The sequence below is a fragment of the Oncorhynchus nerka genome, linkage group LG26, assembly GCF_034236695.1.
Source record: "Oncorhynchus nerka isolate Pitt River linkage group LG26, Oner_Uvic_2.0, whole genome shotgun sequence".
Lineage (NCBI taxonomy): Eukaryota > Metazoa > Chordata > Actinopteri > Salmoniformes > Salmonidae > Oncorhynchus > Oncorhynchus nerka.
In genome coordinates, this window is record NC_088421.1 from 1,513,740 (window position 1) to 1,536,092 (window position 22,353).

A 22,353-nucleotide genomic window follows, 5' to 3' on the forward strand; every position below is an offset into this window, starting at 1 on the left:
CTGTTTCTTGCGTGAGGTGTGCAACTATGATTTCAAAAAGCCGCAAAAAAGGCATGTGCTGTTTCTTGCATTACTGCACACGCTGGGCATCATTCACAAGTGATATTCTCACCCATCATTTAATCTTGTCTTTACATATAATAAATAATTAGTGAAATTAGTTTTGATTTAGAATGGCCCATTATCATGCACCTGTCTCGGGGCAGTGAAGAAAAATACATGTCATCTATGCACTTAATTAGCGAATGGAGGATGCTTTTCAGGTCGCCCCAAAAAGTTACATATTGCAGCTTTAATGTAAAATAGAACTTCTAGAAACGTTACATTGCAAGAACATTCTGAGAAAATCGCTGGACTGACACTCGTGATCTGCTCCAGAAATGTTTACATTTCTTGTTGGATTTTTTTGAAGATGCTTTTGATCAATGTTCACTCAAATTGTTCTGTATTAATGTAAATTGAAATTCTCAGCCAGCATGTGTTACCACGTAGTATATTGTATTAGGCTTCTGTACATGTTTTCACCCTGTCCTGTTTATAATTGTAATGTGCTTGTATACCTGAGGCCACAAATAAATATCATTTGAGAGAAATACGGTTATTAGAAACAATCCCTGAATGTCTATACTATATCTGCACCATCAACAGATTTGTTCAAAAACAATAACCATCACATAATACAGTATTCACTAATGAAGAACTCAGATGACAGAGCAACTGAGTTTTCTAACAGGTCTATGAGCTAAGCCAGTAATGGTGGTATTAGTTATACAACGACATCAAATTGATCATCTGTATTTTTGTTTAATTCACAAATTATCATGAACAAACTCCAAAGCTAATCATTTCAACAAATGAAATGTACTCAATGTTCAGGTCGCTATGAAATGTTATTACACGTCAATATCATAATTGTTAATGTGATCTACCCTGAACACTTCGCAAGATGTTAACCTTGAAGTTGAAGCAGTTTGTAAGATTTTCAGTTATTTCATCTAATGACACTACAGATCACACTGTGGCTTTAAAACAAAACAACTTTTCCATTTGCAAGTTAGTGTGCATTAATCAATTTATCCATTCCCATAGTTTTGCCACATCCTCTCCAACTTCTCACTCATCTTTGGATTTCTGCTCCTTACGGGCCCGAGAGGCCATGACTTTGAAGAAGAGGGCGGGCCACAGGGTGCGAATGTAGATGGCCAGAGTGGGCAGGGGCCCAGCCAAAAGGACTTCTTTACTCCTGTGATGGACAGCCTTCAGGACCACTTGGGCCACATCTTTCGGTTCCCGCCCTAAAGCTGTTGTCTCATCCAGGACTTCACCAGAGTAGAAAGGAGAGAAATAAATAGATGACTAATGTAATTACAGAGGGGGAGGGGAAAGGCAGAGAAAGAGTGGCCAGTTAATTCCTCTCCATTACCTCCATATTTGGAGCCATCACACGTGACAGCGTTAAGAGACAGGTTGGTTCTGATGTAGCCAGGGCTGACCACTGTCACCTGGATATTGTAGCGCTCCATCTCAGCCCTCAGACAGTCAAAGTAGGCCTGGGTGGCGTGTTTGGAGGCAGCATCTGCTCAAAACACATTGTTTTTATTCCTTTACTAGTACAGATATCACTGACAGAGCTATTTGCAGGTGGAAATAATACCCGTTTCACCTTCCTTTGGAAATGTTTGTAGATTTTTGTTATGTTACACATTTTCCAAAATATTAAAATGTCAAAATGTGATTTCATGGATAATTATTTAACCTCAGTTATAGGGTTGGCATCACTATCTCTACATTACTCACAAGCTGATCTGTAGGGGATAGCAATCTTCCCCTGGACACTGCTGATGACCACTACGTGTCCACTGTGCCGGTGAACCATGGAGGGCAGGAGGGCTACAGTTGGAGAGAGAGAGGGATGGAGAAAACAAAAAAAGTTGAGAGTGGAGAGAAAAATCAAGAGACTACATGAGCTCAAGACATGAATGGCATTTGTCATTTGACCACAGAGAGAGTACATTTGGAAATCGGGTGATCATAACCTTTACCTTGAGTTAGAGCTATGGGCCCAAAGTAGTTGGTGTCCATGACGTCCCTCTGTACGGAGATGTGCGTCTCCAGGATGTTGCCACGGTGACTGATGCCGGCGTTGTTGATGAGGACGTCCACGTGGCCGTAGCAACTCAGGATCTCCTTTGCGGCCATGGCAACCACGTCCGCTGTGTCGGACAGGTCAAAGATCACCATACAGGGGGTGTACGTCTGCCGGTGATGACATCACAGACATGTCATAAGAATATGTCATAAGAATTCAAAGGGGTGCATCTCAATAGTCAAATGTTCCTCTCTCCCCTGTCTCCTTTCCTTCATCTGACATGATGTAAAAAAGCTGAACTGGTGAAGGCAAATTTCTAGTATCCAACTAATCGCTCTCCCTTATGTTTTCATGTCAGCCCAGTGGAGGAAGAGGAGATGAGAAGTGAGTAAGTGTGTGTCTCCATACCTGCTGCTGGCTGTCTGCTGCGGTGGCTATGAGCTCCTGAACTACGTCCTGTAGCCTGGCTCCGTCCCGGCCACACAGAACCAGCCTTGCTTTGGCAGCATGGAACACCCGAGCACACTCTGCAACACAACACACACACTATTTTAAAAGGTATAGTTCACTTTGAACTAGTACCTAGAACCTTTGAGTATGTTTTTATTTTTTATTTTTGTGATTCTGTCTATGTAGCCTACATTGTGTATGCTGCGAAATTGCCTCATTGAGGACATTAAGTTTTCTAATCCAAAATAACACTCACCTCTCCCCAGGCCAGAGCTGGCTCCAGTGATGACCACTACAGTGTCCTGGATGGTAGCCCCCTGTTGGAGCCTCTGGAGCAGCCGGTAGAGCAGCACCAGCCCCAGCCCACCCAGGACCAGCGGCACCACTCCGCCCATTACACGCTCCATGGCTGGGATGATAGGGTCGGGTGGTCCGGTCCAAATCAGTTTACCCTGCCTGGACAACACACAACCACTTCTCTTCAAGATTTCCAATCTGCTTCCCAAATGGCACCCTATTTTCTATATAGTGCACTACTTTTGATAGGAATCTGGTCAGAAGTAGTGAACTGTGTAGAAAATAGCATCATTTCAGAGGCAAGTTAGAGGCTGCCAACTTGTGAGGATCAGCAGAAATCATTGCCCACCAAATTAAAATACCGTAAAACTTTTCTTTAATAGCGCAGGCATTTATTTGCTTAAATCACTGAACACAACAGGCGCTAATTAGAGACCGACTTCTATTTGAGCCAGGCGTCTATTTCCTTAAACACATTTTTTTGCATTGTTTAATTCCAGCATTTTAATCCATTTCTAAATGTCCTGCACTAATGTGTTATGTACACACTGTGTCATGTTTCTTTTGTCTTAGTACGCTTCAGTAAAAAATACAACAAAAACAGAATAAGGCCAATAGAGATTTACCTTCAAAATAAAAGTCCCACAATGAAGGTGGTAAAGAATTATACAAATGGTCGAAATTTTATGAGGAAATGTAAGCGGACTTAGAATTTTGTTTAACAATATGAAAAAAGGAATAAGGTTAATCGCCTTTATAGCGCAAATAATAATATTGCATTGACATTTAACAGCATTAAAAGTAATGATTACTAGATAGTTATGGTAACAGTAAATGTTATTTTTTTTATAATACTTCTATTAATAGTAATAACAATATTAATAATAATAATATGATAATCAAATTTAGAAAACACTTGTTAATTAGCCCATTGGTATTGCATGATGTTCAGGGTTAGGGCTATATTTTTCATTGTGTATTTACCATTGCAAACCAATGCTGGCACTAAGACCACACTCAACAAGCTGTATAGGGCCATAAGCAAACAAGAAAATGCTCATCCAGGGGTGGTTCTCCTAGTGGCCGGTAATTTTAATTCAGGAACATTGAAATCCGTTTTACCTCATTTCTACCAGCATGTCACCTGTGCAACTAGAGGGATAAAAACCTCTATATCACCTTTACTACACACACAGACTCCATACAAAATTCCTTTTGTATTTGGCACAATACAATTTGATTGATTTCCAAATACACAGAGTTTACACCCCAAGTAGCATCATTGCTCATCTGCAGCCCTTAAAGAGGGTCCAATCAGCTTAAGTCCAATAGTTTTTTCATATTGGGGACGCCATTTTCTGTAAATTGTGTCACAGTAAAAAGGGGGTCTATTCTATTCAGATGGGCTAATGGGACAATTTGGAGCAGTGGCAGTCGGTGCAGTTTAAGATGAGTTTGAGTTTATTTTTAGAGTGCGCACATTAATCAACATTTCGGTAAAAGTGCCGGTTTTAGCCAGCCGGCAAATTTTCAACCGCTGTCCCTGGGTAGGTTATTAAAAACAATAAACAATTAATGAGCAGTGAGCACAAGCAGAGCAACATAGGACAGGCAAGACGTTGCATGCACACCGAGCAATGTAGCACAAAAAGCAACAAGACAAAATACATAAAAGCAACAAAGTGTTTCCACACCTAACAAGCTACAGACAACATGGAAAGTAGCAATACACAACTAGCGATTATGTTCAAAAGTCTGATTGTCCTTTAGCCATGTCTTCATGTTGTTTGTGAATGTGTGATATAGGTGGTGAAGTTGTGTGTCTGATGGCAGGGTATTCCAAACATGAGAAGCTCTCACAGAGAAAGCAGATTGACTAAAGGTGCTTTTCCTTAAGGGAACTATAGTCACCTCTCATGGCAGACCTTGTGGATCTGCTGCCATGTTTGGGTTCTCTGTTTAACAAAAGTACTGAGTGGAGGGGGAGCCAGGCCATTTAGGATCTTGAATACAAGACATGCGTCGGTGTATTGCACAAGATTTTTCCAACTCAGGAGCTCCTGCTTTCTGAGGATGTAACAGTGATGATGGCTATTGGGCTTCCTATCAAGACTTTGAGAGCCTGTTTGCAGACAGACTGAATGTGTTTTAATGTTGTACAGCAAGCTTGGGCCCAACTAGTCAAAGCAGTATGTTAAGAGTGGGGGAGTATCATAGATTTGAAGTACAGTTTTGCTACTTCTGTAGACAAACAATTTCATATAAATCGGAATTTAGCTAGGTTGAATTTGGTTATTTGAGGGAGAACACTTTTTTTTTAACAAGCATGGCCTTATTTCTATTACAGCACATTGGATGACTGTCATTCATATTCCATTCCCTCAGCTCAATGTAACATCGATAGGTTTAGGCTACTACATGATTGTAAAATGTTCCCTATACCCATCATGAGGTTGCTACAACCTAGCCTATGAACGAAAGTTTATAACGTAGGTTCACAGGTCGAGAGAAATTTAAGTAATCAAGGTGACAGACAGTGACACATTCGATTCCGCCTTGCACACTCTTGCCTGCATCTAGCTGATCTAGGGTGTAATCATTAGTCCCAACAGTTGCAAACAAAAGTTTATTGGACAAATTCAGGTATGTTTATCCCCGTTTAAGAAACATTTCAACAACAGAATCGTCAGAATGAATACCCCCGATCACATGCTAACAAAGTTCACTTTCATAGCAGCCACATGCAAACAGCATGATCACATCTACGCGCTCTCATAACACCTTTTCCCTTCACCTGTGGACTTCAGTGCACAACACATCAGCTGGCTGTGACCAGGCAAAAAAATCATAATTTCCAAGCCAAACCTTCATAAGCACTACACACAGCCTACATCGTTGTCCCCATATTAGCAAACGTCATAGTCAACATAGCTACTAGAACTAACGCGTTAGTAAACCCGCTACAATCATGCAGTACAGTTAGCAAGCAGTTGCAGTTACGCCGGTGGGCCCCCTGTGGCAATAAATTAATAAAACCAAAAGATTACCTAGGGTAGCCTAGTGGTTAGAGCGTTGGACGAGTAACCGAAAGGTTGCAAGTTCATATCCCCGAGCTGACAAGATACAAATCTGTCGTTCTGCCCCTGAACAGGCAGTTAACCCACTGTTCCTAGGCCGTCATTGAAAATAAGAATTTGTTCTTAACTGACTTGCCTAGTTAAATAAAGGTAAAATAAAAAAATAAACATTGAAGAGTTCCAGTGTTGGATAGCCATAGCCAGCTAGCTAACATAGCATCCCTCTCTGTTTGAGTTAGCTAAACTAGGTAGCTGCACAAGTGAAAGTGCAAAAAAATACAACAAATAGCTAGTTCTGTCTATTGCTTCTTCATTTTTAAGAAATTAATTTGTTCAAAACTGTTCAACTATTGTCTTTCGCTCTCTTTGAGTCAACTACTCACCACATTGTATGCACTGTAGTGCTAGCTAGCTGTAGCTTATGCGTTCAGTACTAGATTAATTATCTCATCCTTTGATTGGATGGACAACATGCCAGTTATGCTGCAAGAGCTCTGATAGTTTGGAGTACGTCCTCCAGAAGTTGTTTTAATTCATGTGTATGTCCATGGAAGGGGGTAAGAACCATTAGCCTCCTAGGTTTTGCATTTAAGTCAATGTACCCAGAGGAGGACAGAAACTAGCTGTCCTCCGGCTACACCATGGTGCTACACTAGAGTGCTGCTGAGGCTACTGTAGAACTTAATTGCAAACAGTGCGTTTTAACCAATTATTTGGTTAAATATATTTATTATAGTTTTATCTGAAAAGGATAACTTTGTTTCACTATTTTTATGAAATTCACTGAGGAGGATGGTCCTCCCCTTCCTCCTATGAGGAGCCTCCACTGATTCGGAGTACAATGCATTTCTCATCCCAGGGTTGAGGTTCGTTTTCCGCCGGCTCCGCTATGTCTTAGGGTGTTCACATATTACATGTTTTACCCTGGTTCGGTTTCCTGGAGTATTTGTTTGAATTCTACACAAAACGTTTTGCTTTCACAACACCTAAAAAAGTTTCTGGATGTGATTAGTAAAAACATACACACTATATCATGTTAGGGAGCAAGCTTGTTTACACGGGCAAAAAAGTTCCACGTGACTCACAATACCTGGTATAATCTTTCTCTTTTTTTCTTCATTTTACCAGGTAAATTGACTGAGAATACATTCTCATTTACAGCAACGACCCGTGGAAAAGTTATCGGGGATGAATGAGCCAATTGTAAATTGGGGACCTTGCACCTCCTACTCACGCAGGTCCAAGATTCGTTCTAGCATGCGTTACACACATACTTTAGAGCGCGGATCGACACAAATGCAGCTATAAGTAAGCGGATATGCTGGCTAAATAAAAAGAAGCACACAACAGTAACAAGGCAGAACCCTCACATTAAATACAGAAGAATCAGTCACTAGCTACACCAGTTGCTAAATCATTTGAAATATTCCACAACCAAGTCTTCTTACTAAAATATGAGCCTGCAGCTACTGACAGATGGCTAATAAACTCAACATGACTAACCAAAGTGCCGCAAATATCTTATGTAGCTATGCCGAAAACTTTACACACCTGACACCTGTCCGTTTGAATCGTCGTCAACATAAAGGTTTGATGATAAAATTTGATAGTAATCTTTGTTCAAATCTGAACACCGACAATAGAAAGTAACCCGGAAGCAGCTAGGAAAGTTTAATTCCAGCCAATCAGTTGTATGTGACGTTGGAAGGATTTCTGCCAATCACGTGTAGGCTGTCAATCAGTGCGCATTATTGCTAACCCGGGGTATTCCGTTTTTTAACCAGTGGAAACAGGTTATATTTCTTTAGTGTACAATAGTTTCAACTCAACACATATTTATATCTGTCACTGCCACGCGTCACCAAAGATTATGGATATACTGACAAGATTACATTACCAGGACAGCGGAGTCAATCACCACCTTCCGGAGACACCTGAAACCCCACCTCTTTCAGGAATACCTAGGATAGGATAAAGTAATCCTTCTCACCCCCCTTAAAAGATTTAGATGCACTATTGTAAAGTGGCTGTTCCACTGGATGTCTTAAGGTGAACGCACCAATTTGTAAGTCGCTCTGGATAAGAGCGTCTGCTAAATGACTTAAATGTAAATGTAAATTACATGTCTCTCCGCCTTAACAATGGTAGTCGTTGTCCACGATGCAGAACAGCTAAAAAACACAGCGGGCTGTCTAGCAACCTTCTATCCTTTCTTTGGATTGGTGGATACATCTCATTATTGTAATCCTGTTTTGAATATTCGATTAGGGTTGTTGACGTCAACTGCCTGTATGCTATAGCCTCATATCATGAATATGCGTAGACAACTCTTTTGAGAAAAAACACTTTATATCGGAGTTGCCGGGAAGTCACGTGTCCTACTTATATCAGTACACTCGTAACAATTTAAGCATTACGAAACTTATATTTAATCAAATAAACGTCACGTAGGAAATAAGCCATTCATTTTTTGTTGACCAAAATCGACACTCATTGCCCTCCATATAAAAACTCCTTGCTTGGTGTGCAAAACGACGACAATACGCCACCTGCTGGAGAGAGAGAGATTTTCCACCGACTTGGGACTTTTCCTCTGGTATCACACCATTAACTGATGACTCTCAAATGCATATCAAGATGATCCAAAGTTAGAGCTGGAGGTAATAAGCTAGCACAATTACTAGAAAAAAACATTGTACATGTTCTAAGTATTTTAACTGCAGTCCCAAGAAAGACTTTCCAGGTTGTTAAATTTTTAATTTTGTATAATATATTGCAAAGCAGCAATGTGAAAGAAAACACAGGCAAACATGGTAAATTGCCCTGTATTGATGATTGCCAAACAGGTATTTGGCTAATCAGGCCCCCATCAAGCTGCAAAGCCTTACAATTTCAAATAATATTCCAAATAAAATTAAATACAGGTAAACCATAATGGTTAGACACACTAAATTTAATGTTGCTCTCTTTAGTGCGATTTTTAATTTATTTAAAATATAAAACTATGAATGATAATTTTCTTGTAACCTGGCTAAGTCGTGTGCACACAAGGTTGTCATGTTCTATTTTACATAGCAAACAACCTGATTTTTAAGATTAAAAAAACACCACAAGAAGACTACTTGCAACATTTGGGACTCCATAAACACGGTGTACTCCAAACATTAGGAACACCTTCCTAATACATGCTGACTCTAATGCTTCCCAGTTGGCTGGATGTCCTTTAGGTGGTGGACCATTCTTGATACACATGGGAAACCCCACCAGCATTGCAGTTCTTGACACAAACAGGTGTACCAGGGTCCTACTACCATACCCTATTCAAAGGCACTTAAATATTCTGTCTTGCCCATTCACCAATCAATGGCTCACAATCCATGTCTCAATTGTCACAAGGCTTAAACAACATCCTTTAACCTGTCACCTCTCCTTCATCTCCACTGATTGAAGTGGATTTAACAAGTGCCAACAATAAGGGATTATAGCTTTCACCTGGTTAGTCTGTCATGGAACGAGCAGGAGTTCTTAATTTTTGGTACACTCGGTGTATGTCCCTTACATACACAACCCACTCCTACACTCAGAAAGTCCCCATTAAGTGTCTAACAATCCCACAAAGAGCTCCATCTGGACAGTCTTTTTGCCCATAACTGCATGTGTGTAAAGGACAAGACAGACCAACACAATGTTGGGAAAGGAACAGAAAGGAAATCGGCCATGCACAGCAAGTCCTATGTTCGTGTTGATCTGTTTTGTCCTTAACAACTTGTTAAGGCTGGTGACTGGTGAGGGATGGCCAAACATGTATGTTTAAAGGTCTTGACTTTGTTCCAAAAACTGAGTAAACCTAGAAAGACAAGTCTGAAAACAAAGGTAATGCTATTGCCTTTGTGATTCAAGACATGGTGTAAAATTTGTTTAATGAAAAAGAAAATACAGAAATGAGAGTTTGAAATATCCTAATGTTTAATGAAAGGGTGACATACTGATCAGCAAGAAAGGGGTACAGTAAAACTACAAGGAATAGACATGTTGGTAATACTTAAGCCTGTCCGTTTCAACTGCAACACAATTCAGTCTAAATCTTTTTACTTAGCTACCCTTGTGCCCTAACTTAGTGTATTGAGAGGGGTACAGGGATTGGGAAGAGGCGCAAGGGTACCATATGGATAAGTGCACTGGTGATGTCACTTACAAGTAAAGAAAATAAGGGAAAAATAATTCCTTCTAGTTTGAACTATATCCCTCTGATCCATCAAACAGCCCAACAGTAAGCACCCGTGCAAGTGAGGTGGGGTGGAGGGGGTTAGGGGCAAACCCTCTACTCAGCACATGGCTTCCACTTGGCTTACTACTGGGTGGATTCTTTCTTTTCCCGCTATATTTTTTTATTTTTATTTTTTTATTTGATTTGTTTAACCCTCTTCAGAGTATTGCTCATACCACATAGAGTTCGTAGATCTTCTTGGCGCAGTAGGCCAGGGCGGCCAGCGCTATCGTGTTGTGGAGTCTCTTTCTGTGGATGTCGTCCCTGCGCACCAGAACCACTGGCGTGGAGGAGGTGAGTGTGTGCAGGGGCAGCCGCGAGAGTTTTTGGCTATCGTACTCCACCTGGTACTTGCAGCAGGGATCGAACTGCCAGGAGATTCCGTAGAGGGCGGAGCAGGCCACGCTGAGGGCACCAGCGGGCAGTGCCACGTAGCGCGAGTACTCAGGCGGCAGCGAGAGCGGCGTCAGGAGGCAGGCGGTGCCCGACAGGACGGCCGTCTTGTGCAGGCAGTTGCCCACGGCGATCCAGCGAGCCGTCTCGTCGCCAATGCGTGTGGGCTCGATCACAATGTACTTGTACTGGGCCTCCAGTGCCTGCTCCAGCTCATACTCAAACTGGTCCTGCGCATTCTCCCCGTTGTAGATCTCGTGAACGATGTAGCAGTCCGTTGCCGCCATCACTCCCCTGTGTACAGAGAGAGAGATGAGATAATGAGGGAGAGAGAGGGGATTAGAAAGTAGATGGAAAAGAGAATCACAATATTAAATTCCCAATTATTTTCCAAGCTTCATAGCAATTGTGCAGCTTCGGGGCCTAAGGCAAGTGGTTGCACCAGTTTTTAATGATGTACAGATGAGTACCACTTGTGAAGAAATAAGGGGAACAACTACTTTTACAAAACATTTTTTTTTTACATTATAGTCCATGACCTTGATATCAGATTAGTGCACAACACCTGTTTTTTCAGCCCACTGTGGTAAAAACAAGACACTTTTGTGTAACTTTGACATGTGTTGCCTGTGCATGTTTGACATAAATAAGAGCTGTTGAATCAAAGGGAAAGTAGGGTATTTTCTCATGTTTAGAATTCTCAAGAGTTCACTAACTAGTCGTCAGTCACTCAAGTTGCCTGTTAGTAATAAGCTATGGTGATAAATAAAGTTAACTCGGCAAGTCAGTTAAGAACAAACTCTTATTTGCAATGATGGCCTACCCTGGCCAATTGTGCGCCGCCCTATGGGACTCTCAATCACGGCCGGATGTGATACAGCCTGGATACGAACCAGGGACTGTGCCTGGGAACGTTAACGTAGCTATGGACAATATAAACAATATGCAGGAGAAAACTAAATGTAGCTATATCAAGTGGATATAACTCACGTGTAAAACTCGAATCTCTCACTTTGCAAACATTTTGCCACGCGGAAGAGCGCTAGCTAGCTCCCCAACAAGATTAACACGGCATGTTAAATAAGGCTGCGTTCGTAAATTCACCCTGGCTGAGTCAGACACTCCAGTGCGAATTTACGAACGCACCCGTCAAGTAGCTAACTGTTAGCTAGCTAACGTAAATAAAACTCTGGGTTAGCGAGCATGTTGATCATTCACAACTTTCAAAATTCCAGTAACATCTATATTAGTTACGTATAACATGGGAGCTGCTGCTGTGCTGTATTGGACGCAGCTTTGCATAACGGCAGTTCATAACGTTACATTGGCCAACTCTACCGCTGTTTGGAAGCTAGCTGCTCTGAAAAGTAGCTAGTACATCAATTACAAGCAGCGAGTAAAACGTTAGCATTGTGTTATACGACCGATATGTTTGATATGTGCTAGTATATCTACTTTGTAACGTTACGGCATGTTTTCACACTATTTTAGTTGGGATGGCTAACCTATCCAGAACTTTGACTTTGAAGCTTTGATGAACAGGCTATCGAGGTTAGCGACGATAGCAAACATGCTAATCAAAACATCACATGAGCAATTATGGAGGAAGGAATTCGGGCGTGACAGCTGCATTTAGCTTTTAAACGCCATATGTTGGAATAGTGAACGTGTAGGTATCATAAAACAGACCTTGTACACCAAAAATAGTCGTGATATGGCAATGATTGAGTCAAACTGACCTCTCCCTGTTGACTGGGACACCGCGCCTCCTTCCCAAAGACGCCATCTTGGAGAACCAATATACGACTGCTGTGGACGCAGTGCAAGCTAGGATGTGTAGTGTATGTTATACTTGCAATACACTGCGAGGACGACTTAATGTACTTTGTCGTACTACATTTACCATAATTAATTGAATGCATGTAGGACGTACCACTCATTATTTATACCATGTAAATGTAGAGGTCAGTTTAATTTACTACACTAGTACATTTTGACGTAAACTGTAATACAAAATGTATAACACAAATGCGGAAAATGCTGCCTACACATCATGTTTATGTTTTGTAACAGTTGAGAAATGACCAATCACAAGCAAGGACAACACTATGGGACTCAAGAGTAGGATAAACCATTCTCTAGCCAGGTTGCGCAGCAGGTAAATTGTTCCACTAGCTATTATGGGCTACACTCACACTTCAATGCAACGGACTGTCACACTGAAGTGGGGGGATATTTACCTGCCTCATGTTTCTATACTTACCCATATTGTGTCCTGTCCTATCCAAGCTTCTCTAGTGAGTTGATATCTGGCTTATCGCACACACGGTGTAGAACACTAGACTGGGAAGTGTGTTGTAAACCGTGTGCCAAGCCAGTGCAAACCACAGTAACACGTGCAATCCATTAGTATGCTCCCTGCCTCCCTTGTCAATAGATTAATTGCATAAAGTGCACCTTTAAAATGTTATCACCTTGGTATTCTGCAGCTCAGAGGTGAAGTATACTAGGAAACTACTTTAAGATGTATAAGGCACTTCTAAATGATTGTAAATCAATGTTTCAATGGTTAGTCAAATAAGGTATTATTTAATTTAAAACAAGAGAGACATGGAAAATAATCAGACTGTCTGCAGACTTTATACCCATCTCTGTCAGATAGTAGGCCTACAGAGCCATCCCCTGAAGACTGCGTCATCAGTTTTACTGCCTTCCTGACCAGTATGCATTCAGTCACCTAGTAAATAGTACATCTCACCTAGGTCAAAGCCAGAGAGAATCCCTACTGTAGTTTAAGATACTCAGCAAATGAAAAATACATCCTGTTACTTGATATTGGAATTTTGTTTTCTGTTTTCTTAAGCCATGCTTGTAAACTGTATAGAGAAAATGCCACACAAGATTTAAACTGTAGTAGAACAGCCCTGAATTAGTGCTTTTACAGACAGTAGAAGATTACACCCACAGTTAATGAAGGTTCTATGGCAATGTCTCATGTCAGATAGCACAGCAGCTTTCTGTACAGTAACATTTAAGGTGAAGGGTAGGCCTACTGAAGAGTGGTTGTCCTGATGAACATGGGGACAGATAGTCTTGGGCAGGAATAGAGGGAAGTGCCTCACTAGCCTACGACAGGCTGACTGCATGTAGGGGATATAGCCCGCAAGTTGATGGTCTAAAGTAAACCAGGTGTGGTCCACCCTCCTGAAGAGCTATTGTATGTGCACACTATTGTGCCAATGCTGCTCTAACACACCTGATTCAGCTAATCAAGGTCCTGATGAACAGCTGTTTGTCTTGATGGTTTTGACGAGAGGACAAACATCCTGAATGATCAGGATTGCATTCCACTCCAGAAAGCTGTTCCTTTCCTCCTGCCGTTGTTCACTCCTCTTTAAATGACCAGCCAAGACAGGATAAGTGAAAGCAATACGGCCAAAGTGTGATGAGACATTGCTTCTTGCAGTACAAAAACAGGAATCCTGCATACAGTCTTGCCACTGTATATACAATAAGACAGCAAGACTCTACAACATTCCTTTTTCTTTACACACACACTGATGTCCATTCCCATGGAGGACAGGCCATGAGTAATGTCAATCGGACAGTTCCTCTACCACTGCTCTCCAACAGGGAGTCTTTATGTCTGTAGAGATAGCTATAGTATGGTTTCCCTCTCCCTTACACCCCCCAAAAAAACATAGCACAAAGTCCTCCAAACCGAAAGCATGAGGCCATGCTTTCTACCTCAGTCTCTCTCCCTCTCCACTCCTCTCTGTCATGGGGTCACATGGGGTGGATGTGCTCCAGGTATTGAGGTTGGGGATTCTCTTTGACGTATTTCTGGATGTACCAGCAGGTAAGGTGAGCCTTCAGATCCTCTTCCACCACAAAATCCATGGCCGCCTGCAATCAACAGAACATTGCCATTTAATTTAGGAGTTGTTTTGTAGCTTGAGTTTACAAAGTAACTTTCTGTGTCACTCTGGTTTTATTTTAATACATGCAGTAATCAGGGACTGCAGATAAAAGGTGAGACACTTGCTCTATTATATTTGATATAAAGATTTTAAAATATTAGCGTTCCGGTCTACACAGATCTTCAAACAAACCATGTTTTAATTTCCTTCTTCCTCTTATCTCTACCATAACTGTTCCCTTGATATTACCCACCAGCGCTCTGAGCTGAACTCATCTGGCAAAGCACTGCCTAGACTGAATAAACAGGCCAATACTTGGATTTTCAGAATTACAAGCAACATTCATATTGCCATGCAGCTGTTATTAAAGAGAACTAGATGGGAGTCCAAAATGTCCAATTAAAGCAGTTTATCAGCTGACAGCTTAGGAAACTGTATTTACTGCCTCTTACTGGGTTAAAGAGGTACAAAGACTTCTCTCCATACACAGAGTGAGCTGCACAGGTCCAGATTGCAAGAAGGTCCTCCTGCAGAATTGTGTTATAGCAAATAATGGGTAGCATTATGAGTTGTTTCTGGACAAGGCCATGGGCTCAAATGCCTAACAAGTAATATTGAGACCTATGGACTCCCATTGCTTATCTGAAAGGCACAGATAAATGTTAAAAAGATCTAGGGACATAATAGGAGTGAGGGTGTATTTTGCATTGGGCTATGGTTCCATTCCATATTGTCAGACAGTCGAACCTTGGCCAGGTGCTTGGCAATGCCCCTCCCTCTGTAGGCGTCTGGAACCTCCGTATGCTGCAGGTCCACAGTCTTCTTCCCGACATACTCGTACAAGAGGACCGCACGGTCATGAGAGCCTGGAACCAAAGAGAAAAGGGTTACCTTTAAAAAAAAAAAAGTTTAAATGTAACCTTTATTTAACTAGGCAAGTCAAATTCTTATTCACAATGACAGCCTACCAGGGAACAGTGGGTTCATAACAACTGCCTTGTTCAGGGGCAGAACGACAGCTTGGGGATTCGATCCAGCAACCTTTCGGTTACTTGCCCAACGCTCTAGGATACCTGCCGCTCCGAATTTAAAGGGTGCAATTATATGCTAAATAAGTAGGGCTTACACCTTGCGCGACTATTAAAAAGGTATGTACACATCAGTCTGATTCTCCATCAGACCTCAAATAAAGATCTATCAAAGATAGGGATGCGGGCAGATAAATGAGGAATTGGGTTTTTAGAGAAAGTTAAGCAGATTCTCTCAAATCAGAAGTTTTTTTTTTGAGCGAATGTGCATGCACAAACTAGCAAACTAACGGAGAAGAACAACAACACCATGTTAGATGCCTGACAGCAAGAGCATTCAATTCAACCGCTCAATGGCAGGAAGCTAAGAATTTTCCCAGTTGGCTAATGCTACAAATCCTTGGCTATGCCACTTGAGTTCTAGCTAGTAGCTTTTTGTCCGTTTGTTTACAACGACCATTAGGAAAAAGTACGTTCCTTATCTAAATCACAATACGACTGCAATCAGGTAAGACTCTTTTGCGCTATGAAAAAGTTGGTTAGCTAACTAGTTTAACCACACTCTTTGGTAAACAACTGATAAAAGGGAAAACACGTACGATTTCGCGTAGCTAACGTTACATTACCATTTAGTCGTATGGTAAACTGTCGCTTCTTTTTATCGTGTTCTACTGTTATCGGAGTGTTGATTTCGGGGACATTCATCTGTGTAGCCTGGGCCATGGTCTTTCGTCTTCCTTTCGCCAAAACGTATTTGATTGAGGTGAAATGGATCTCAAAGCGATTAAATCATAGCCACCTCAAACTCAGAAGAATCAATATCCAGCAAAACACTCCATCATCCTCCAAGGAAGTCTACTGTAGATCACATGGTCTGAGCGGACCAATGATTGCTGCGATTCTTCATTTGAGAATGGCCGTGTTCCAGGCCGTCTACATTGTAGTTGAGATGCGCATAATCCGTTTATTTTGTCATCAATAATCAGTTAATGTATCACATATTCATGGGATTCATTCGATCAAGGTTAAACACTTGGCTTAATTCAACATTTGCAGATATCTGACAAACACACACATGAGAAGCGCTTACCAAGAAAAACTTTAACCTAACAATTTCGCAACAACTACCTTCTACACACAAGTGTAAATGAATGAATAAGAATATGTACATAAAAAAATATATGAATGAGTGATGGTATAGAACGGCATAGGCAAGATGCAGTGGATGGTATAGAGTATAGTATATACATGAGATGAGTAATGTAGGGTATGTAAACATATAAAAGTGTCATTGTTTAAAGTGGCTAGTGATACATTACATCAAGATGGCAAGATGCAGTAGATGGTATCGAATACAGTAAAAACATATAAGATGAGTAATGTAGGGTATGTAAACATTATATAAAGTGGCATTGTTTAAAGTGGCTAGTGATACATTTATTACGTCAATTTTTCCATTATTAAAGTGGCTGGAGTTGAGTTAGTATGTTGGTGTAGCCGATGTGAAATGGCTAGCTAGTTAGCGGTGGTGCGCGCTAGTGGCGTTTCAATCGGTGACGTCACTTGGTCTGAGACCTTGCGGTAGTGGTTCCCCTTGCTCTGCAAGGGCTGCGGCTTTTGTGGAGCGATGGGTAACGATGCTTCGAGGGTGACTGTGTGTGCAGAGCGTCCCAGGTTGGGGCGAGGGGACGGACGTAAAGTCTATACTGTTACATTGGTGCCGTGACCCGGATCACTGGTTGCTGCGGAAAAAGGAGGAGGTCAAAAGGGGGGTGAGTGTAGCCGATGTGAAATGGCTAGCTAGTTAGCGGTGGTGCGTGCTAATGGCGTTTCAATCGGTGACGTCACTTGCTCTGAGACCTTGAAGTAGTGGTTCCCCTTGCTCTGCAAGGGCCGCGGCTTTTGTGGAGCGATGGGTAACGATGCTTCGAGAGTGACTGTGTATGCAGAGCGTCCCAGGTTGGGGCGAGGGGACGGACATAAAGTCTATACTGTTACATTGGCAGCAGCCACTCAATGTATGTGATGGCTGTTTAACAGTCTGATGGCCTTGAGATAGAAGCTGTTTTTCAGTCTCTCGGTCCCTGCTTTGATGCACCTGTACTGACCTCGCCTTCTGGATGACCTCGCCTTCTGGATGAACAGGCAGTGGCTCGGGTGGTTGTTGTCCTTGATGATCTTTTTGGCCTTCCTGTGACATCGGGTGGTGTAGGTGTCCTAGAGGGCAGGTAGTTTTCCCCCGGTGATGCGTTGTGCAGACCTCACTACCCTCTGGAGAGCCTTACGGTTGTGGGCGGAGCAGTTGCTGTACCAGGCGGTGATACAGCCTGACAGGATGCTCTGGATTGTGAATCTGTAAAAGTTTGTGCGTGTTTTTGGTGACAAGACCAATTTCTTCAGCCTCCTGTGGTTGAAGAGGCGCTGCTGCGCCTTCTTCACCACTCTGTCTGTGTGGGTGGACCATTTCAGTTTGTCCGTGATGTGTACGCCGAGGAACTTAAAACTTTCTACACTCTACACTACTGTCCCGTCAATGTGGATAGGGGGGTGCTCCCTCTGCTGTTTCCTGAAGTCCACAATCATCTCCTTTGTTTTGTTGACGTTGAGTGTGAGGTTATTTTCTTGACACCATACTCCGAGGGCCCTCACCTCCTCCCTGTAGGCCGTCTCGTCGTTGTTGGTAATCAAGCCTACTACCACTGTGTCGTCTGCCAACTTGATGATTGAGTTGGAGGCGTGCATGGCCACGCAGTCGTGGGTGAACAGGGAGTACAGGAGAGGGCTCAGAACGCACCCTTGTGGGGCCCCAGTGTTGAGGATCAGCGGGTTGGATATGTTGTTACCTACCCTCACCACCTGGGGGCGGCCTGTCAGGAAGTCCAGGACCCAGTTGCACAGGGCAGGGTCGAGACCCCCATGAGCTATAGTCGATGAACAGCATTCTCACATAGGTATTCCTCTTGTCCAGATGGATTCGGGCAGTGTGATTGTGATTGAGTCGTCTGTGGCCCTGTTGGGACGGTAAGCAAATTGGAGTGGGTCTAGGGTGTCAGGTAGGGTGGAGGTGATATGGTCCTTGACTAGTCTCTCAAAGCACTTCATGATGACGGAAGTGAGTGCTACGGGGCGGTAGTCATTTAGCTCAGTTACCTTGGCTTTCTTGGGAACAGGAACAATGGTGGCCCTCTTGAAGCATGTGGGGACAGCAGACTGGGATAAGGATTGATTGAATATGTCCGTAATCACACCAGCCAGTTGGTCTGTGCATGCTCTGAGGACGCGGCTGGGGTTGCCGTCTGGGCCTGCAGCCTTGCGAGGGTTGACACGTTTAAATGTTTGCTCACGTCGGCTGCAGTGAAGGAGAGCCCACAGGTTTTTGAAAGCGGGCCGTGTCAGAAACAGACAATCATAATATAAGTCATAAATATCAGATTCCCTTTTTGTTTCAAAACCAACTTTATAAGAGTTTTTATAAATAGGTTATATTTGACTCAAAATTCCATGATGTACAGTGAGGCGTTGTTGGCAGAATAGATGGATGCAGTTCAATGCATTTCTTGCTAGTCCCAAAATATTGCTATCGGGTTGTAAATCACAGCTGGCCTGGTACATTGTTTGCTGCCGCCACCCATTCGTGATGCGCTGTTTCAGTTTCAAATGACTCAATATTTTGAACAAAAACTGACAACTGTAACTAAGGCTGGGAGTGTCAATACAATCAAACTAGCAAGGGCAATGATCACAAGTCAGTCATAATGTGGCTAATAGGCTAGCATACGTGTCAAACACAAGGCCCGCCGTCCGAAGTAGACACACATAAGCGAGTATAAATGAGTCAACAGTTGAGTCATCTACTTTATGAAATCACAGCCTGATGCACTTGTATAGTTAATTCAACTTCAACTGCGCTGCTTTCGTGTGTCCTGTTTACAGAGCTGCAGTGGAGGGAAAGTGTACAGACACATGCCACAGTCCTGGCTAGGCTACTAAAATGTTGCAGCCTGGCTTCGGCTTTTAAAGCTTGACAATGAATAACCAAAAAACAAAACCTGCAACAAAACACCATTCAAAAGAGAAACATGTAGGCCTGTTACAGCAACATTTGAGCAGTAGCCTAGGTTGGCTACTCAACTAAAATACATTTTGAGTGCACCATACAGCAATGATGCATTCAACCGCACCAATGATCCATGCAGTGCAAAAAAATGAAAAACATGTTTTAAGTTGAAATGTTACAACAACCTATAGCTACTTTTTTAGTTATTTGGAGTTATTAAATACTTTTAAATTTGGGTCACAGCACATCATGCACATTTGCAAGCATAGCAGCAAAGGCTGGGCAAATATTATTGATCTATTTTGTTTTAATATATTAAATTGCTATATACAGCTGACTTAACTGTAGTACAGACAGAGTTTGGAACTCTATTCCACATCAAGTGGAATGCAAACTGTAAAATAAGATATAAAAACAGATAAAAATACACTTATGGAACAATGTGGACTGTGAAGAAAAGACACACACAGATGCATGCGCACGCTCACTCTACATACACGTAGGTATGGTGGTATTATAAATGTATTGTAGCTATGTAGTGGTGTAATAACGTTATGTACGGTTTTATTACATTTGAGTTTTTGTCTTAATTTGTTTGGACCCCAGGAAGAGTAGCACCTAATGGGGATCTTTAACCTTAAGAGTCTATTAACTCACCCGTGCTTCAATCTAGGTAACAAAATACAAAAAGCTCCATCAAAATCTGTCAATTTAAGCTATATATATCAGTAGTTTTGCATGGGCCGATTCTCAATCCACCGCATCCGCCTATGTCGGCCTTCCGCATCTGCAGTGGAAGGTGACGGAGCTACAGCAGTGTTTGTCAGACCATGAGACATCCCGAAAATCGGTCATCTCACAAACACGGTTTGTAGCGTCCTAATGGGCCCCACTGTGGAAAGGGGAGACTCTCACTAACTCAATGGTCTTCTCTGCTTTGCTCGTCTTAAGGTAACCCATACAAATGAATGGCTCACCTTCCTCCCTGCGCTTTGTAGCCATAGAACATGTTCAAATTTCGCCAAGATGTGGCATCATATGTAAACTAAAACAAAGAGAGGCTTTCTGGCAGTAGTCCTTAGACACTGTGGATCCTCAGGGCTAAACTATGATTTTTCACTGTCCTCGTCTCTATAATGTTGCCTTGATTTTTTTGGGTCTCTGTCTCCGGATTCACAGATACCCAAATATCACTTATGTATATTTTGACACGGCCTATTGATTAACGAGACACATTATCTTATTATTAGGTGCAACAATTGTTCATTTACCTTGAAACATATTGTCATTCTTTTCTTACATTGTTGTGTCTCAATGGGCCACTAGGCTATAAATAGGAGCTAAGTGCAAATGGTCAGGTCACTGTGAAGAAGACGTCCGCTTGACGTCGTAACGTTAGTCGCCTGTTCGGCACCTGTACAGCAGTGGAGGCTGCTGAGGGGAGGAAGGCTCATAATAATGGCTGAAATGGAGTGTAATGGCGTGAATGGAACGATATCAAACACAAGCCCTTCTCATGATTTCTGTCATTGTTGTTGAGCACCCCTCCTTTCCTTTGTTTGCTGAAGCGCGAAGTACCCACCTGAACTCTTGCATATATATACATATGTAGATCTGATCATATTAAGTATGTAGACATTGAGTGGATTTGAATGTCAAAACTTCTTTTACATGGAAGCATTTGGCTTCATCTGAACAGAAAGTGTGTAGACTTTCCAACTTGTATCACATAGTTTGCTGTTGGGTTGAGGAACATGTCATTACCTAGAATAGAGTGAAAACAGTCTGGTTAAAACTCAAATAATGTTTTAATTATTGATGCACTTGGTGGCAGTATGCACCAAGTATGGCAAAATGTAAACAGTTACAGTATTTATTGTTTAGCACAATAAGGCACATTCTGCAGTCTAAAATTATTTATTACCTGCATACTCACCCATTGAGCATGTTTGGGATGTTCTGGATCGATGTGTACAACAGAGTGTTCCAGTTCCTGACAATATCCAGCAACTTCGCACAGCCATTGAAGAGGAGTGGGACAACATTCCACAGGCCACAATCAACAGCCTGATCAACTCTATGCGAAGGAGATGTGTCGCGCTGCATGAGGCAGATGGTGGCCACACCAGATACTGACTGGTTTTCTGATCCATCCCCCTACTTTTTTTTAAAGGTATCTGTGACCAACAGATGCATATCTGTATTCCCAGTCATGTGAAATTCATAGATTCAGGCCTAATTAATTTATTTCAATTGACTGATTTCCATATATAAACTTTAACTCAATCAAATCTTTGAAATTGTTGCATGTTGCGTTTATATTTTTATTCAATATACATGCAAACCCACTTTTAAATTCATAACATACTCATTCAAACCCACTTTTAAATTCATAACATACTCATTCAAACTGCAATAACATTTGTTGGCTATAAACTGAAGCTTAGTGCTAACACCGAGGCAGAAACTAAACCATGGCAAATCAAAAAACAATATACAGTACATGTGATGCAAATATGTCAGAATTTCACAAATTGGTGTATCAAATCCAGTTTTCCTGCATAGACTATAGAGTAGACAATCACTGAACGAAATTAAGATCTATATCGCTCTTTTAAAACAAAATGACTTCATAGGACTTCATTGTTATCCAAACTAACGGGTTGAAGTTTTCTGTTGTTGCAGATGATCAGATATTCAGGTAGGGCCTAGTGACCATTTACCATTCACGCTGTCATACAGGGTGAGGGGGTCACCACCGATGGTCTCCGGTGG

The 22,353-nt window shown here is 41.9% G+C and overlaps 3 protein-coding genes across 9 annotated transcripts; all 3 read right to left on the minus strand.

Moving 5' to 3' along the window:
* Positions 1-784: 784 nt before the first annotated feature.
* Positions 785-8,057, minus strand: dhrs7b (dehydrogenase/reductase (SDR family) member 7B). Of its 2 annotated transcripts, none has more exons than XM_029635247.2 (7): positions 8,036-8,057; positions 2,796-2,995; positions 2,498-2,616; positions 2,043-2,256; positions 1,798-1,890; positions 1,424-1,576; positions 785-1,319 (listed from the first exon to the last, which is right to left on the minus strand). In XM_029635247.2, coding segments are annotated over exons 1-7 (987 nt in total). In that variant the 5' UTR covers positions 8,038-8,057; the 3' UTR covers positions 785-1,113. The 2 variants fall into 2 exon arrangements, with proteins under 2 accessions (XP_029491107.1, XP_029491108.1); XM_029635248.2 differs by lacking the exon at positions 8,036-8,057 and adding an exon at positions 7,465-7,597.
* A 1,798-nt stretch (positions 8,058-9,855) lies between these two features.
* Positions 9,856-13,055, minus strand: tmem11 (transmembrane protein 11). Of its 5 annotated transcripts, none has more exons than XM_029635250.2 (3): positions 12,837-13,055; positions 12,313-12,382; positions 9,856-10,867 (listed from the first exon to the last, which is right to left on the minus strand). In XM_029635250.2, exons 1-3 carry the CDS (start codon positions 12,838-12,840, stop codon positions 10,351-10,353), a joined length of 591 nt encoding a protein of 196 aa, XP_029491110.1. In that variant the 5' UTR covers positions 12,841-13,055; the 3' UTR covers positions 9,856-10,350. The 5 variants fall into 5 exon arrangements, with proteins under 5 accessions (XP_029491110.1, XP_064867150.1, XP_029491112.1 ...); XM_065011078.1 differs by having other exon boundaries at positions 12,313-12,400; XM_029635252.2 differs by lacking the exon at positions 12,313-12,382.
* An 86-nt stretch (positions 13,056-13,141) lies between these two features.
* natd1 (protein NATD1) lies at positions 13,142-16,398 on the minus strand. Of its 2 annotated transcripts, none has more exons than XM_029635253.2 (3): positions 16,121-16,398; positions 15,241-15,359; positions 13,142-14,479 (listed from the first exon to the last, which is right to left on the minus strand). In XM_029635253.2, exons 1-3 carry the CDS (start codon positions 16,242-16,244, stop codon positions 14,360-14,362), a joined length of 363 nt encoding a protein of 120 aa, XP_029491113.1. In that variant the 5' UTR covers positions 16,245-16,398; the 3' UTR covers positions 13,142-14,359. The 2 variants fall into 2 exon arrangements, with proteins under 2 accessions (XP_029491113.1, XP_029491114.1); XM_029635254.2 differs by having other exon boundaries at positions 16,148-16,397.
* Positions 16,399-22,353: the final 5,955 nt, after the last annotated feature.